At 43.9% G+C, this 17,468-nt stretch overlaps 1 protein-coding gene across 1 annotated transcript in view; it reads right to left on the minus strand.

The window, feature by feature from the left end:
* Positions 1-17,468, minus strand: part of LOC139301144 (WD repeat-containing protein 7) — a 99,774-nt gene that overhangs the window by 18,750 nt on the left and 63,556 nt on the right. The window contains exons 22-23 of the mRNA XM_070924457.1: positions 8,928-9,155; positions 1,257-1,443 (exon numbers count right to left, since the gene is read on the minus strand). Coding sequence (XP_070780558.1) covers positions 1,257-1,443; positions 8,928-9,155 — 415 coding nt within the window. The remainder of the gene's footprint in view (positions 1-1,256; positions 1,444-8,927; positions 9,156-17,468) is intronic.

A 17,468-nucleotide genomic window follows, 5' to 3' on the forward strand; every position in this document is an offset into this window, starting at 1 on the left:
TCACACAGACCTTTACTTGGTTTAGAAGGCAGGACGATCCATCGGAAGATCCCAGGATACATTCTACAAGCAACGAGATGATTAAAGGTATAAAAAAAGTAAAAAATATGTCAGTTATGTTTTTTTTTTTTCTGACACTTGCTTTCCGTGTGAAATACTGGATCATTTTCCCTCTTTAGGCCTGGAAAAATCGTTCAAATGCAACAATGCGGGGAGGGAAAATTGTGACAAGGGGCTTTATTTTAAGCCAAAAAGGTCTGGAACCACCGCACTGGGCGACAGGTAGCTATGATTACAGTAATGTCGACAGCGGTCTAGGCCCGCTGACTGGCTTGTGCCAGCTATAAACTTATCTCAGTTGAGGGAACGTGAACTCTGTCATTAAAATCTAAAGAGGGTTCATCCTCTGAGGAGCAGGATATCGCATGACAATCTGACCACTAGTTTTCTAGAAAAAAGATCACGACGCTACATGAACACAGACAGACGACCCACATGTCAGAGCAACGCAGACATCGTTACATCATCATAATGTTCCTGCAATCAGATTACAGCCTGGCTTCCATAACTCAGAGTGTCAATGCCTGTGTGTGTGTGTGTGTGTGTGTGTGTGTGTGTGTGTGTGTGTGTGTGTGTGTGGATATTTGTATCTACAAGCGGGCTGTAACAATGCCAACAATGAATCCACCAGTTCCTGAACAGAAACTGAGGAAACAACAACATGTTCAGTGTGTATTTCTATGTTTCTCTGTCACTGATACGTGAGCTTTGTTTTCATGCGCCTGTATCCAGAGCAGTTGTTAAAATACTTTGGGAAAAGTCAGAGTCCAGTCCTTTTAGTTCTCTGCATGCTGACCATTAAAAAGACAAGTCCAAGACAAGTCTGAAGTCTTGTCAAAGTCAGTCTAAAGTCAAGTCTCAAGGTTTTTTTTACATCTAGATTTGGGACAACTATTGTCTCAGTGACGTCTGATCGCTATATTTCAACAACAAGCAGGTCCTACAGGATCTCTTGGAGCTTGGATCTTCTTGGCAAAAGCATTAAAAACCCAAATTCACCACAACATTGCACGTTCACAAGTGAGATGCCACTGCTTGTTTGCTTCTGCCTACAAAATTCTGACTTCTAACATATTTCCACTTACAATTTTCTTTATATATATATATATATATATTTCTGGATGTGACATGATGTTTATAACTTATCAATAACAGCAAACATTTGTGTTTGTGTGTGTGTTCACCTGTGGACTCACTTGGCCAGCTGCTTCTCGGCGTCAGCGCAGAGCTCCAGCAGTCCCATGAGCACCGCCGACACGTCCATATACGGCTCCCAGACGGTGAAGCCTCGGCCGATCAGGTCGATGGCGGTGCGGCGGATGGTGCTGTGGGGAGGCAGCTTGGGGCTGGGGGGCTGCAGCAGCAGGAAGGTCAGCGCCTTACCTGCAAACAGTAGAAACAGTAGAATCGTAGTAAAACAGAGCCGAGTCGAGGGGGTTTATCTGAAAACCAACTCTCAGTTCCTCTGAGGAGGTCGAACCCCCAACAATGCTACAGCGCATTTTATGTGACTTCATCAGCTCTTACTTCACAGCTTCTATCCCTCCTTTTGTTGCAGTAGCGAATAATAACAGGACAAAAAGAGAATTAAGATGCGACAAAGGTGTTCAAATAAATTCAATCTTGAGACACTGCAGCTGTATCGGCAACCATGACTCCTGTTATTTCACACTTTTAAGATTTTTTGCTGAAATAGGACATAAATGACAAATGATAAATCTGCCTGGTGTGTTCAGTTATAAGGGACGGTGCACATTTAGTTGTTAGAGTTTAGCTTAGAGTTAGCTTAGCGGCTAATTTGCACTCTCAACACTGATTTAAAACAGATAATGGCTAAAGACATATCGGCTCTAGTGTTCGTAATCGCATACCTACATAATGTACTGCCTACTGCAAACTCAATCAGTATGTACTGCATATTGCCTGCTAAATGAATGATTAAGTATGCCGTTAACAGCCGACTGTTCACACTGAAGTAAACTCAAGTGTGTGACTGTATCGATCACAACATTACCGGTCCGAGCTAAGAGACGCAATGCATTTTGGGGCGGTTGAGTATGTCCAGTAACTCTGGAATTTCCGGCGTACGCAAAATCCACGTACTGTGCAGCTGAAACGCACTACAAACTCAATTTGACGCCACAGTAGAGAGCCAAAGCCCCGCCCACTTCAGCACCATGGCTGCAACACGGGAGGGATTAGAAACAAAGGGGTTTCCATAACGAAATAATGTCTTCTTGTACACAAAACACAATAAATTGTCATGTTTCAAACGAGCTTCACTTAAAAATGATTCAACTTTTTTGCCACACACACACACACACACACGCACGCACACACACACACACACACACACACACACACACACACACACACACACACACACACACGCACAATGAGAGGATAAAGACAGCGAGCGGGATGGAGGTCACTTCAAGCTGACCTGACATTTGAGCCAGTCTCTGTGGGGACAGGCTGACCATTAAGACTCCAGAAAATATCCCCCATCCCTCAATATCACCCCCCTCCCCAAACACATACACACACATGCAACCCCCGCCCCCCCCTCCCCACAGGTTTCTGTGTGTCCGTCTCTCTCTCTCTCTCTCAGGTCCAGAGCTTTTAGCAGATTCTTCACAAAGTGCTTCAGAAAGATAAAGATAGGCAGATTGTGCAGAGACATCTGGTATCTGCCTTTAAAAAACTTTTGGAAATGTTAACAAAAAAAGCATATGCATCTCTCGTTGCTTCTTTGGCTCTTTTCATTTCCTTTTAAATTCAGTTGTCATAAATGAACCGGTCATTTATTTATTTATTCAAAGTCAGTGATGTATGTGCAGAATAATCTGGACTGCAGAGGTGAAGCTGTAAATCTGTCAAGCGGCGTATCGTTGTAGCAGAAAGAGACTCTACGTTAGCATCAGGAAGTCTGCTCAGAGATCAATAAAGGTCAATGTATTTTCACTTGAAATGTAAATGCTAAATAGTCATAATATAAAGAAACATACAATATAAAACAGATCATTTACTTTAAATATTTTTAACCCTGCGGTGGCTCTAAAAGGTCCTCCAGTCTCCAGACAGACACAGCTAATCTCATCATCTGGATCTCCTGGCATTTCATCATCAGCCCGCCTTAAATGGCAAACCCCGTTCCTTATTGGTTTATATCTACACACACACACCCTATGGACGGGGGTATGAAAGATATAGCCAGAGGCTAAACGTGTTAGCATCGCTGGGTACGACTGTTATAATATATACCAGCAGCGACAGATAGAGAGCTAACTGTATTAGCATCGTTATGCTACGTCGTTAGGGGCGACATAGACTGTAAGAGATGGACACCAGCACTAACTTTGTTAGCAGTAATCTGGTGGCTGCTGGTAAAGAGACAAAAAAGTCAAACATGCAGAATAGGTGTGTTATTAGCGTGTTGTGACTGAGTCAGTGATAGGGCGCTGAACTTTGACCCTCAGCTGGTGATCAACATGACGTGAGCAAACTCCACTAAGCGCTAAAATCAATCCTGCTTTTGTTAGATACATCAATATACATACAAAGAGTGGACTATAAATATCAGCTGTGGTGTGGGGTTGAATGAACTTTGACCTCCGGTTAGTGAGTATTACAAATCATCAAGACCACCAACACAAATCGATGAAACTCTCAGTTACACTATTGCTTTACGCTTTATTTACAACAAACGCTCCTCAAACGCACACCAGTCTGATTCTGTTTACAATCTAACACCCTATGGGTTTGCATCATAAATATCCTGCGGCGGTGAGTTATTTTAGCTTCGCCAGGTTGACCCACAAAAGAGGTTCAGAGGAAAAGTTTGTGTCCACGACCACAGACACCAGAGTTTCGATTACCTGTGGTGATTGGTGCGTAATGACTTGTTCCTCATTGGCTTTGACAAAACCCTCACATGAAAGTCGTGACTCTCAAAAAGACTGTGCGCAATTCTCACACCGCCTCCTCATTTTCTCACAGCAGTATAATGCATTTCCTGTTGCTTTTGCAACGCAAATTCACATCCCTGACATTTTGAATACGTGCTCTTCACTCAGGGAACCAGCGGACGCACCCAACACAGAACGGGCCTCAGAGGTTATGAGGTCAAAGTTCAACGCTGTGAGCAGTGACAGTGACTGTGGGTGGGCAGGTGTGTGTGTGTGTGTGTGTGTGTGTGTGTTTATAATGACCCTGATGGTGGTTCAGTCCGACAGCCACGTTTGCACTTAGAGGCCTCTACTATTTCTTTTTTTTCCTGGACAATTAAAGATGGCCGTTAACAATCAGGGCTGTAATTGGCATGACATGAGATTCAAATTTACAGCCCCTCCCCTCTATTCAGGGAGCAGGAAGTGAGAGAGGTCCAGACTCAGGTCCATTTCTCACGGCGGACATCTTTGTTTAAAGGCAGGCCTGGACCCAAATGAACCAATAGCTATTGACAAAGCATCAGTCGGCCGTAATGAGCTGTTAGTTAGAGCAGTAAACATGTCACATTAACACGGAGAGGGTGATCAGAGCAGGAGGAAGGGGGAGGGAGGGAGGAATAAAGGAGGGAGGGAAGTAGAGAGTGTGAAATAGTGACAGGGTGGTGACGTCTAAAATGAAGACCAGGCCAAGTCCACCACTGACAGTCGACCCCCCCCCCCCTCCTTCTCTCTTGCTTCCTCTGTTCGAGCTTAAATGAGAAGTGAAGGTAAATCAATGTCGGGGACTTAGTTAGCGGATGAGAGCCAGATCAGACTGGCTGCAGAGAGAGGGGGAGAGAAAGAGCAGAAACAAAACAATAGAAAAAGAGAAAGAATGAAAGCCAGTTTGAGTGAGAAAGATGGAAAAGTGTCTATCTTGAATATCTATATGACAAATATATGATTACAAAATAATAAAGAGTAGTATTTGGTCAATAATCACTGCATCTATAAAAAATACCTGTGTAACAATCCACCACTAACTGGCAGCTAGCAAGCTAGCAAGTTTGGCTGGCTACCGTACTGTATGAGCATGTGCCTGGCTAACTTGCATGTTAGCAGCTGGATTGCGCGATTGAATATCTATATGATAAAAGTATAATTAGAAAATAATAAGAGAAGCATTTGGTCAATAACTACTGCATACATAAAAATGCAGTAGTCTAGCACAGGCGTGTGCCTGGTTAACTAGCATGTTAGCTCTGCAAGCAGTCCCGACAAATTACTTTGCTGTGCACTTAATCCGCACGATTTGCTAGCCAATGTTAAAAGCTCAGGAAGTTACTGATCATTGAAAAATGTATTCTGCTAATCAATATAAGCCCAATATTTAGCTACGGTAGCAATTACTATGTTTAAGTGAACAATGAAACAATTAAACTTTCCGTTTAAAACTGTAGCGTCCATCGTCTGACTACGTATTGTAAACACGTTTAATATTTTACAAATGAGAGGTTTTTGATTTGATGAAAGTGGGCTGAAAAGAACTAAACTTAAAATATTTCTATAAATAAAAAGCAAAACGGCGCTGGGGGCTGTGGGCAAGTAATGTTATCGGTGTGTAATCGGTGTAACACAGGTAACACCAACTACTCAGAAGGGGCTCTTTTTGACATTTACTGCGAGCATTATTGTCCAGAGATGGTGCACTGATGTACAGTTTGTTTCTTTTATCCTGTCCAACCACATCCTCCCTTCCCTCTGTCAACATCTTTCCTTCTTTCCTTCCTTCCACCCTTAAGCTCAATCTCCCCCTCCATCTTCCCTACGTTTCCCCACTCGCCATATGAAAACATCAATCCATACTCTGCTGTACAGACTACTGTACCCTCCCTCTCTCTGGGTGGACAGCTCTCATTCATCACACACACACACACACACACACACAGTGTATGTCAACAACACCGATCCATCTTTCAATTTCATAACAGAGAGGGGGGAACAGGGAGATGGAGAGTGGAAGGAGGGAGGAAAAACAACAGAGTGAGTGACTGAAAGCTGAAAAAGCAACAGAGTGAAAGGAAGAGAAGGATAAAACAGAGCGAGGGGCAGGAATGAAAGCAGCACGACACGCGAGAAAAGGAACAGATGAGAAAGCACAGAAGATGTCCTCCATCATGTGCATCTGTAATTGTCTGCGTGAGCTTTTTTATTAAGTAACGACACGTTTTAAAGGGTAAGTTAAAAGGAGCAGGTTGCTCTGTGCAGTCACGGTGAGCAGCCTCCTCAGCTCAGTTAGGAATAAAGTCCTCCCAGTATCCTGGTAGGGACGAGGTCAGGTGGATGAACGGGTCAACAAAGTGTGTGACTTTGACCTGTTGTTCGTTCCCCATTTCCTACCAATAGCTCATAAATGCAGCCCTTGTGACTCTACGGTCCACCTAACTGTGAACTCACCACCTCTAATGTAGAGGACTTGCGCAAAATCACAAATGTCGGGGCACGAGACTCCTACAACTCTCCACATAAACGCTGTTCTTACGTGAATCCTTTGAAAGACTTGTCTCTGAATGTGGGCCCGAAAGTAAACACAGAAAGCAGCCGCCTGGAAAGGTCCATTGCGGCCAACTGCATAGGGATTTGCATCTGGGTCGACTTCCCGGCTGACCTAACTCTGTGCAGCAAAAGTTTTCCTCCTCAGTCAGCTGTGAAGAGCAGTGAGTGCAGGAACACCGCCGGTTTCCTGACGTACGCCGTCTTTCGGGACGGTCCTGTTGCCTTTCTGCCTCTGCCTCCATTTTGTCGTGTCTCCTCTCCCTTTTGATTTGAGCTCCTTGTCTGCGTACTCTGAATAAATACGGCCGATTTTGTTGTGATAACTTGCACAATTCAGAAAATTGTCACAGTCAGGGTCCTTTGTGCAGGTCACTATCCTCTATGAAAAGACCTGACACTGTGGCACCACCTCTGATGAGCGTATTATCTCGTCCATCTCCGAGAAACCTTGGACCCTTGAGACTATCACATCCTCTTGACTGTCCCGGACTGCTTTGCTCAAGCGAGACTCTTTTTGGTATGTCAAACCCGTTCTTGTTTGTTTCGGTCACTGTGTGGCTCCGTGGTGACACCAAGTTTACAGCTGTAATCATATTTTCTCTTTATTTCGATGCCGCTGCTTGTTTTTTGGTGTACTTTAACAGTGTTGCATCTCAGTCTTCTTAGCCACTCCGGGGCTCTGTAGATTTCAGATTGACAAAAGAATTTTTCATATTTTATGTTGATTTCTATCAGGGCAAAGCTCTAATAAGATTGCTTGATGTTGAGACGACATTAAACGCTGATGACTTTGAGATGTTTGGTTTACTCAGTTGAGAGAAAAAAAAATACGGCATCACAATGTCCAACAATAGCCAGGCTGAGGGGTCAGTGAAAGGTTTTAAAAGGGTGGAGGTCTGCTCAAGGGGATCAATCAAATCTTGAATTGTTTTCATCTGATGACATGGACTTGGGGTTTTCTGGGGTTTGTGTGTGTGTGTGTGTGTGTGTGTGTGTGTGTGTGTGTGTGTGTGTGTGTCCGGTGAGTCCACACAGGTGAGCTGATCTCAGCGGTGTACAGGTCCAGCTAAGCAGCATCACGCTCCACAGCCTATCAGTGAGAGTCCAGGCTCAGTCGCTGGGCAGATGCCCCCAGAGGCAGCCAATCAGAGCTCAGGAGCGGCGGGATGGAAGAGCAGCTCTGCTTAGTGCAGGTTTGATGCCCAGCAAGGTCCAACGCTGCAGGCACAGCGTGGCACAGGCTGGGCTCAGTGAGTGTGTGTGTGTGTGTGCGTGTGTGGAAGTCAGCGGCAAGCTCCTTAAGGTGTCAAGCTTGGTGGGTGAAAATCAATCCCATCTCTCTCCTCACCTCTAATCCAACACTGAAGTTTCTACTTTGTCTGTTGGGTAGTTGAGTAGCAGCTGAGTTTGGAAAAAACATGATTCGGGGGACAAAAACAGGAACCACCGAGCATTCCGGTATCCGTCTGAAGGTGAGAGGTTGTCGAGTGCGATTGGTCGAGCAGATGAGACGTCACATCACAACAAGGCATGCTAACATTGACTAAATAGCACTAAACGCCAAGTACAGTAGAGGCTGATGGGTAATGTCGTTATTTACGAAACGCCCCTGTTTGCAGTGGTGGAATATAACAGTACATTTACATATATAGTACATTACTTTACATGTTGCAGAGAACATGTATGAAGAGCTTATAAAATATGATGGGTTTTGTTATGAATGAAACTACCTCACAGTACAATACAAGTACAGCTGAAACAATGAGTCAATGAGTCAATTAAGAAAACTGATTGGTGACGACTTTTAAAGTTTCAATGCAAGGATGCTAAACATTTGATGGTTCCAGCTTCTCAAAAGCAAATCAAATCTGTTTTGAAGGAAGCACTTTTAATACTTCAGGTACATTAAGCAACTTAGCGCGTAGCTTCGCTTAAACCTGGCAGCATGGTGGTTCAGTGGTTAGCACTGTCGCACATGTCGAAAGTGTCCTTGGGCGAGACACTGAACCCTAAGTGGCTCCCGATGGAGACCAGCACCTCGGCCGCCACTGGTGTGTGAATGGGTGAACGAGACCAAGCTGTAAAGCACTTTGGGAACCATTAAGGTTGAAAGTGTAGTCCATTTCACCATTTAAACCCCGGCTAGTTCTAGTTCAGCTGAACCCGCTCTAAACTGCAGAAAAGCTGGTCAGTGTCACAGATACAGCCCCAGTAACACCAGTAACAATGCAGGAGCACACTTCCCTACATGCCTACCTCCGGTATTCCGTTGAAATTTATGAGACTTTTTAATATATATATCCTCTACTGCAAAATTCATCTGTACATTTGTGGATATCCAGAGTGTCAACATGACAGTGAGTGTGTCCTCTCTGTACTTACATGTGTGCCTGGCCAGCGAGTAGTTGGACGACCCTCCGCTTGTCAGTCCGAAGCCCTCGGGCGCCTGTCCGCCGGCTCGAGCCCGCGCCGCACCCTTCGGAGGTTCGATCTCGGCGCCGAACTCAGCCCCGATGACGCCGAGCAGCACGATGGCGGTGGCCTGCTTGCGGCGCTCCTCGTACGAGTTGGAGATCTTCTTGGCGTTTGGCGGAAGGTTGGACAGACAGCCTGGTAGAAGGAAAGAAAGAGAGAGGGAAATGTGTCTCGCGATGGATCCCGATGATTTGGTTCATCCTGGTCTTAAGACGGGAAGTTCCATACTTAGTCATTTCGTTTACTTAGTCTATACTTCCACTATACTAACGGTCCAACGTTCTTGTGCATTTCATAGTTGGAATAATTTGTTTCTAATTACAGAAAAGTGATATTTAATTATTTTAGTTTGAAAATCCAATCCCAACTCAAGCGCTAACTACTAATACCAGGGTCAAGAAACAATTTTCATGCTCCGTATCCCAAATTTTGAGAACCCTTTAAGCTTCCTCAGTACCCACAGACCCCAAACAGCGTGATAGTGGGACTTAAGGCATAAATTGAGCTCCTGCTGATGCACCCCCGCACATGTATTTAGAAATACTTGGTGGGTGGGAGCGGTGGGCTGATCTGGCACCAGCCCAAGAGCTGTTACGTTGCAAAACCAATAAAGATAATGTTGAAAAGTAAATGTACATTTTGACACAGGGCCCCCCTCTACAAATGACTAAAAACCATATATACCAAATACTGTATAGTATACTGCAGTACAACACAGTACATGATAGTTTATAGCAGGGATTCTTAATCTTTTCTGGCCTGTTTATCTCCCATCTCCTACACCCTTATTCAATTACTGTATGAATTTGAGGATTATACTTCTGTATTTTATTTCAGTCAGCATGTAGGGAGGTCTAAATATATTATGCAAAGATTTAACATACTTAAAAACAGATCAAACAAATGTAATTTAGAAATCTCCCACAACCGCCTTTGCATTTGAAGTGACACGAAACCAAAAGCTCTTTTTGGCTTTCATTTCTTTCTTTTTCTTCCTTTTCATGGTGAAAGGTGGTTTAAAAAAAAAAAAAACAGCAGGCCTGTGAGTCTCCAGCGAGCCGATAACAACTGAGCAGGCACACTTCTATTGTCCTGGTATTAACCATTACACACACACACACACACACACACACGCAGGCACACGTCTCATTGTCCCACTGAAAGCCTTTAGTCACAGTGCAAACACACACACATACAGGAGGTCATGTTCACAGACCTCTGGAAGGATTTTGGACACGTGCAACTGGAAACCCTTTTGTCATGTGTTTGAGTGAGTGAGTGAGTGAGAGTGTGTGTGTGTGTGTGTGTGTGTGTGTGTGTGTGTGTGTGTGTGTGTGTGTGTGTGTGTGTGTGTGTGTGCGCGTGTGCGCGTGTGTGTGGGCGTGTCCGTCCATTGTGTTCACCAAGACGACCCCAAAATAACCTCTTTTGTGTGTGTGCATGTAACAGGGTCTACACAGTGGGGAGCTGCTGCAGCCCTGAGAGGAATAGAAGTGCGTGTGTGTGTGACAAATAAGTGTGTGTGAGGGTGTATGAGTATCACAGTAGGAGATGAGAGCCCCTTACACACCTTGGATCAAAGGCCCAACAAGGACTGCATAAAAACTGTGTGTGTGTGTGTGAGTGTACCATCCACACACACACACACACACACACACACACACACACACACACACACACACACACACACACACACACACACACACACACACACACCCCCCTTCCCATCGCCTCCACCCTCTGATTTCTATTTCTTATTTTCTCTCTCTCTGGATGAGCGAGCAAAGCATTATTATGGATTTGTATTGCAGGGGAACAAGCACTTGCTCACCACACACACACCCAGTGTCTGTGAGGAGTGAGGGGTGAGCGAGCACACTGGGTGTGATGAATAGAGAGGGGGGGGGGGGGTTGGTCACTGCTGTGTCTACTTCCTGTTGATCCTCGTGGAGTTTTCTGTTCAAAGGTGTTGGATTTGTTGAGGTCACATGATCCTCAATGAGGGAAGTGATTACGGAAAAAACTCTGGATAAAAGCAGGCCGTGGTGGCTGCTTGAGGAAAGTTACAGACTGGTGTTTAATGCCTCAGCTGGGCACACCGCCTCACCTGAAATAAAGGTTGTGTGTTTGTGTGAATTTATGGATAGTTCAGCAGATACTGCCACTTGTTAATTGTTGTAACTAAACTGCACGAGTTATTCTTAGTCTGGCAGCTTCGGGCGCATGAGAAGGTCCGACCTTGATTGGCATGAAACCCAAGATGGATTACAATTTAAGGGAGTTCGGATTTGTTAACCGACGAATTGAGACGCATATCGCATCTGGATTGTATGACGAGACACTCGAAATGCAAAGTGGGAATGGGGCCTTAGTAAAAACAGGTTGCATCATACAAATTAGTTTCAGCACATTATTAGTTAATATAGAATTTAAAGGTCCCATATCATTCATCATTTCAGCTCTGTATTTTTATTCTGGGGCTCCACTAGAGCAGCTCTGCATGATTCACAGTTGAAAAAAGTCCTTATGTGTCTCCTCCTGGCCCTTCATGCAGCCCCTCAGTCCCCCCCCTCTGTCTGAAACAAGCTGTTTTAGACAAACTGAACAACCTCCAAACACTTGAAGAGTAGTTCCTGAGCAGAGCGCTCCAATAACTTAGACAGACTGAGCGGGTGGATGAGCGTCCCTGTGCTTGGTGGGTGGTGCTGTGATTGGGTGCAGATGACCTGCTGGGGGCGTGGCTGAGCGCGGTGACAGTATAGTTGTGACATCACAACCTAAAGGAAGTCATGACGGCTCGTTTAAAGGCACAGTGTCTGAATACGGGCTGTGTTTCATTTCTCTGTGGACTGAGCGTTTTGATACTTTCACAGTATTTATACAGCACCGAGACCTGCTTTATAATCAAACAAGACAAGACAGTGGAATGGCTGATTTGTAATAGTTTGGAGATCTTTTAAATCCCTTCCCAGACTCATACGCATCTACAACCTTCTTTCTGAAGGCCCCAGGGAGCTCTCTAACGATGTTCTAATCATTTGCTCCTGATGTGGCGCACTTGATTCTCGTTTTAGGCATTTTAAGTAGTAATAAATGTGGGGGCGTGCTAACTTTTTCCTCCCAAAACAATTGCATTTCTATTTATCAAATTTTACAAATAATTTTTAGTTCAGTTATATTACCTCTGTATCTCAATAATGTTAAAATGAAGTTCAAATGTTTAAATTCGACACGTGTGTGTGTCATGTGAAAAAGATAGGACGCGTGACACACACACGCACACACATACAGTATATATACATTGTGTTCTAATATTTTGTCCACTGTGTTTGTCTGTCAGTCCATTTTTCAGACGTCAGGTGCCCCCTCCCCCCACATTTCCATACTATATCCTGGTGCTTTTTATAATGAGATTGCTAAAGGCCAGCTGTCATTTGGAAGAAGGCCCAGCGGCCAGCTCTGATAAATGGATTATAGATGGCATCCATCCCCGGGCCAGACTGGGCCAGTAGATAACAGAATTAGAGATGGACTCCCAACCAGAATCCCTAAAAAGTTGAGATTTACAGAGAGAAAGAGAAAGTAAAGAGAGGGGGCGAGAGAGTCATTCAGACAGACGGAGGGGGTATCTAGGTTTCAGGGACAAAATCAAGACAGTTAGTAGTATATAAACCCAGTTTTTCTAAATAATTTAAGCGTGCACCATTGGGAGTCCCATCTAAACTTTTGGAACGGACGGATGATGAGGATTGGGATTCATTTTCTTAGCGTGCCTACAGAGGAGAATGGAGAATGGTATGCTCACACAATTGGTGTGTTCAGTACATACAGGACATTATGGTAACAGTGACCGACTGGTCCGGCACCAGTCAGTCAAGCTCAATTGATTCTCTGGTCCTGCGGAGCTCATGAGATTTAGTCTCTGCGTGATCAACAGAAAACCACTAAACCACCACATGACTTTCATTTAAACTTCAGTTAAAAACATGTGTTTCAATCAAAACCTCATCCTACAATCTACAAATGAACTGACTAAAAAGCAATATCATCAACATAATATCTCCACGTCCAGCGTCCCATTCAGACTGTTGAGCCAAACAATACCGTAATATAACTGTAGGCAAGGGTCAAAACCTAATGAAGTAACAAACATGACAAAACCTGCCCGCTACCAAGCGCTAATAAGACATTTTTTTTTAAAAATCAACATGACACACGGATAGGAACGACCATTCATTTGAATCAGTGGTGCAGCCATATTAAACAACATTTCAAACAACAGCAGGTGCCCTGAACTTGCATCGTCTGCGAGATGAGAGCTTTTCTGCCGGACAGTCGCCAGGTAGCACCACTTCCTGTCCGTGTACCTGCTGCCTCTCGGGCCCGCGTGGACGGGCTGATTGATTTTTGAAGCCTATCGATCTGCTTCCTTCACGACCAGCGGATCTATTATAATGACATTGTATCTGAATCCTATTTGTTGGCCAACCAGCTCCCAAACATAACCCAATAAACTACAGGGGCGGGGGGGGGGGGTCTCTCCCCTCTCGGCTAAATCTTTATAAAAACCATGGATGGATCGGGATAAAAAGGCTCTCTGGCTGAAATGACATTATCCATAAAGGAAGGAATTTATTAAAAAAGGGGCAGGATGCTGTAATGCAACAACCTGTGGAGTCCATGCAATCACTGTAAAAATACGGACGTGTCATAAAGAAGTAGAAAAAACTGGAATGCTACACTATTAGAGACGTTCCGAGCCGATCCGGGCGATTTTTAAAGGATCGGTATATAAATATGAGTGAAAATAAGGTGTGCCAAGTTTAGGAGGCTACAATATTAAAGGACTTCGATCGGGCTGAAAAAATGGGGACATTTACGTATATAAATACTGTATATGAATATATACACACATATATATATGTATATATATGGGGGGGGGGGAACACAAGGTGATGGTGTGAGAGGGAGGGAAAGGATGAAATGAAATAATGAATGAAAATAAAAGGAAGGAGGGCATGGGGTAAAGAGGAGAAAAGACAGACAAGAGAGAATGACTGAAGGATGGGGGGGGGCGAAGGAAACAATGAGACAAAAGGACAGAGTGGACAAACGGTAGGATGGGAGAGAGAGAGAGAGAGAGAGAAACAGGATGAAAGAAAAGAAACTAAGAAGAGGGAAGGCTAAAATAGAGGGATGGCGGGGAGACTGAGGAAGAGAGGAAAAAAAGAGAGGGTGGAAAAAAAGGACTAAAAAGGAGGACGAGGTGAAGGAGGAAACAAGCAAAACAAAGAAAGACAGAAAAGAGCAGAGCTGATTTCTTTTGTTTGAAGAGCACTAATCAATATATCAGCGCACACACACACACACACACACACGATTGGGGTCAGCTCTCTACCAATTAGCTTCAAGTTCGAAACATCCCGCTGTCATCCAGATTATAAAAGCTTTTCCTTTAACCTCAGTATTTCATTTAGAGACAATTTAAACTCATAAGCGCGTTTCATTTTTCGTACCTCTGCCAAGCCACTGTAACGTCACTTAAAACTGAAAACTGAGAAAGAATGTATCGAAATTAAAAAAGAAATATCTTTTTTTTTTTTTAAAGGCCTATGATTTATTTTTCAGTGCCAACGCAACTTTTTCCATTTTTTTATTTTGTATCGTGTTCGATTCTGAAGTTAAATTCAACAGTACGGTTGGAATAGTACCATAACGTGAAATGGGCACACAACTGGATGGAACGGCACAAGAGCGGAGAGGATGGAGGGCATTCGTCGATGGCCCTTGTGTTCCCTGTCATTACTGACCCTAAGTGGGTCAGTAATGACACGGGCTCTAAAGCCACACAGTTTGGCTGGTGGTTGGAGTTTGAGCGAGAAAACAACGAATGAACTGTGAAAGATGTGCTTTGTGTCAAAGCGATGAAGAGTTATCCACAGTTTAGTCCGCACACTCCTGTGTGAACAAAAGAAATGAACAAATTGGTGATACAGTATCTCCGTTATATAGATCATCATCATCATCATCATCATAACGCGATTGGCATGGGTAAATTACATGATATATAACAGGATATGGCAATAATTATCAATTACTGTAAATATATAATACAATTACAATTGTAATTGATAATACAATCAATTACCGCCCAGCCCTAATATGGGCACATGTAATATATACATAAAGACAGAAATATCTATAAAGGTTCATGTAGTTATGTTTCTGTTATGATAGAAGCAGTACATATCTTGTTTTTTAGTTACCCTGCTGAGGAAATCAAACCAACAACCTCCCCAACCCTCCCCTCTCGAGCTGCAGCCCCACCATCTTCCCATGATGCACCTCGACTCTGCCTCCATTGGTAATCAATGGGAGACCGGTAAAACCTGATCACCAGGGACCGAGGGAGGGGATCAATAGCAGCAGGAAACTGATGTGAGAATGAAGGAGGGAGGAAGAAGAAGTGAACGGCAGACAGTGAAATGCTGTGAGAACAAAGATTTAGTCAAAAAGGTAAAAAGAAAAAAACAAAAGAAAAGAGGAATGTACAAGACAAGCAGACAAACAGAAATTTAACTCTGAACGCAGCCTCAAGCCTACGACAAGCCTTTACATTTCTCTGGATCAAGAAAAAGTTCCATAAAACAAAGGAGTGCCGGTGCTGTGGGAGGAGAGGGGGGGGGGGGGGGGGGGGGGGGGGGGGGGGGGTAAACACTGTCCTTACAGCGAATGTCAGGAGACAGAAAATCTGGGGAAATAATTGAAAAACACAATTAAGTTGATAGAGAAAAAAGATTTGAGCCCTGAAATGGGGGCTGCCCTTCCAACCGGCCCGAATCCCTCTGAAGGTTAAGTGTATTTTACCGTCTTAAGACACAGACAGGAGGGCTATCTGCGCTCGCTGGAAACACGGCGCTTCAATTAGACGGTACGGGAGTGGGGGGGGGGGGGGGGGTCGGGCGTCCGCATGAGGTACCACAAACAAACTGGATACAAGTTTGTGAGAGAAGCAGGCCAGACAAAAAAAAAAACAACAGCTGCTTTAACTGCACGTCCTGCTGATTTTACATCTCTGCCGATCATGCATCACATTTTACAGGGATCGTCCTTCCTCGCCGGCTACTAGTCAACAGTCAAATACCATCTGACAGTCAGAGTTTCCTTGTGTACAGACTCGATCCCAGCACACCACGTAAACACCCTGGGCCATGAAAACCGAGTTTCAAAATGTGAGACCCTGTTCTCAAATCGTCTGTCAAATGTAGCTATTCAGCTATTTATTTTTTTTCCCTTGCCTTGGCTAACAGGCTCCAATACAGTAGTGATGCAGGACAGACGCAGGACAAACACATGTAGGAGGACTTTTCTACAGCGACCCCCCCCCCCCCCCAAACACATAAACTTTGCTCCACTTCATAATTCAGCGCTACCGTATGAAGGCACAGATTGGCAATAATGAAAGCCTGAGGTCTTATTTTTCTGCGCTACGTTATCAATTATGTGTTTGTTTTGCAGTTTAATTCGCGATCCGACAGGTTTATAATGCAACCAATATTTTCGGCACTCTGCAGCTGTCAGATCCATGCTGTTAATGGAGTGGTCTGAAAAATGGCTCTGGATGTTAATTTCCCTAATGCGGGGACAGTGGACGGCCTCCATCACACCACTTCTTCATAAAGAAGGAATTATTTTTATTAAAGCCACCGCCGCTTAGTCACACTCTCCTCTCGCTGGCAGATGAATCAAAGCCGTCTGACAGAATTAGATTTCAGCTCCGCCAAATGAAAAGCATCACGGCTTAGAGTGAGAGGGCAGAGAAAATGATCTTCCCGTCGCGCAGGCGGGGAGAAAACGGAGGGGCGAGGCAGGTGAGGACTACGGAAGATGATTAGGGACAACATCATATACAATACAGAACAATTTTGTTTATATAAAGGTCCAAGAGGGTCAAGTTACCAGGGTAATGAAAGACTTAGATGGTAGATTTTTTTTAAATTTTATATTATTCTGTTATATCAAGGCATCAACTACAATGAAAATCTTACTGTTTCTTTACTGTTTGTTATTACCTCATTATAGCTGGATGTTTACAGCATTATTATTAAAAAAAAAAAAACTGTCAAAACAGCAAACTGATTTGTATTTTAAGTTAGACAATAAAAAAAAACATATATATATATATATATCAAGGAGACAAATCATTCAAGAATGTATTTAAAAAGTGAATCTACTTTTGATCAAGTTGTTGTAGGGAAAAGACCAACCTCCGGGTCTGAAAAGTGAAGCCAATGCGGAAGTGCCTCAAACCTGCATTCTTTCTAATGGCCAGCAGGGGGCGACTCCACTGGTTGCTAGAAGAAGTCCGATTGTATAGAAGTCTATGAGAAAATGACCCTACTTCTCACTTGATTTATTACCTTACCATTACATTTTCCTCATGGGTTT

The sequence above is a fragment of the Enoplosus armatus genome, chromosome 18, assembly GCF_043641665.1.
Source record: "Enoplosus armatus isolate fEnoArm2 chromosome 18, fEnoArm2.hap1, whole genome shotgun sequence".
NCBI classification, from domain to species: domain Eukaryota; kingdom Metazoa; phylum Chordata; class Actinopteri; order Centrarchiformes; family Enoplosidae; genus Enoplosus; species Enoplosus armatus.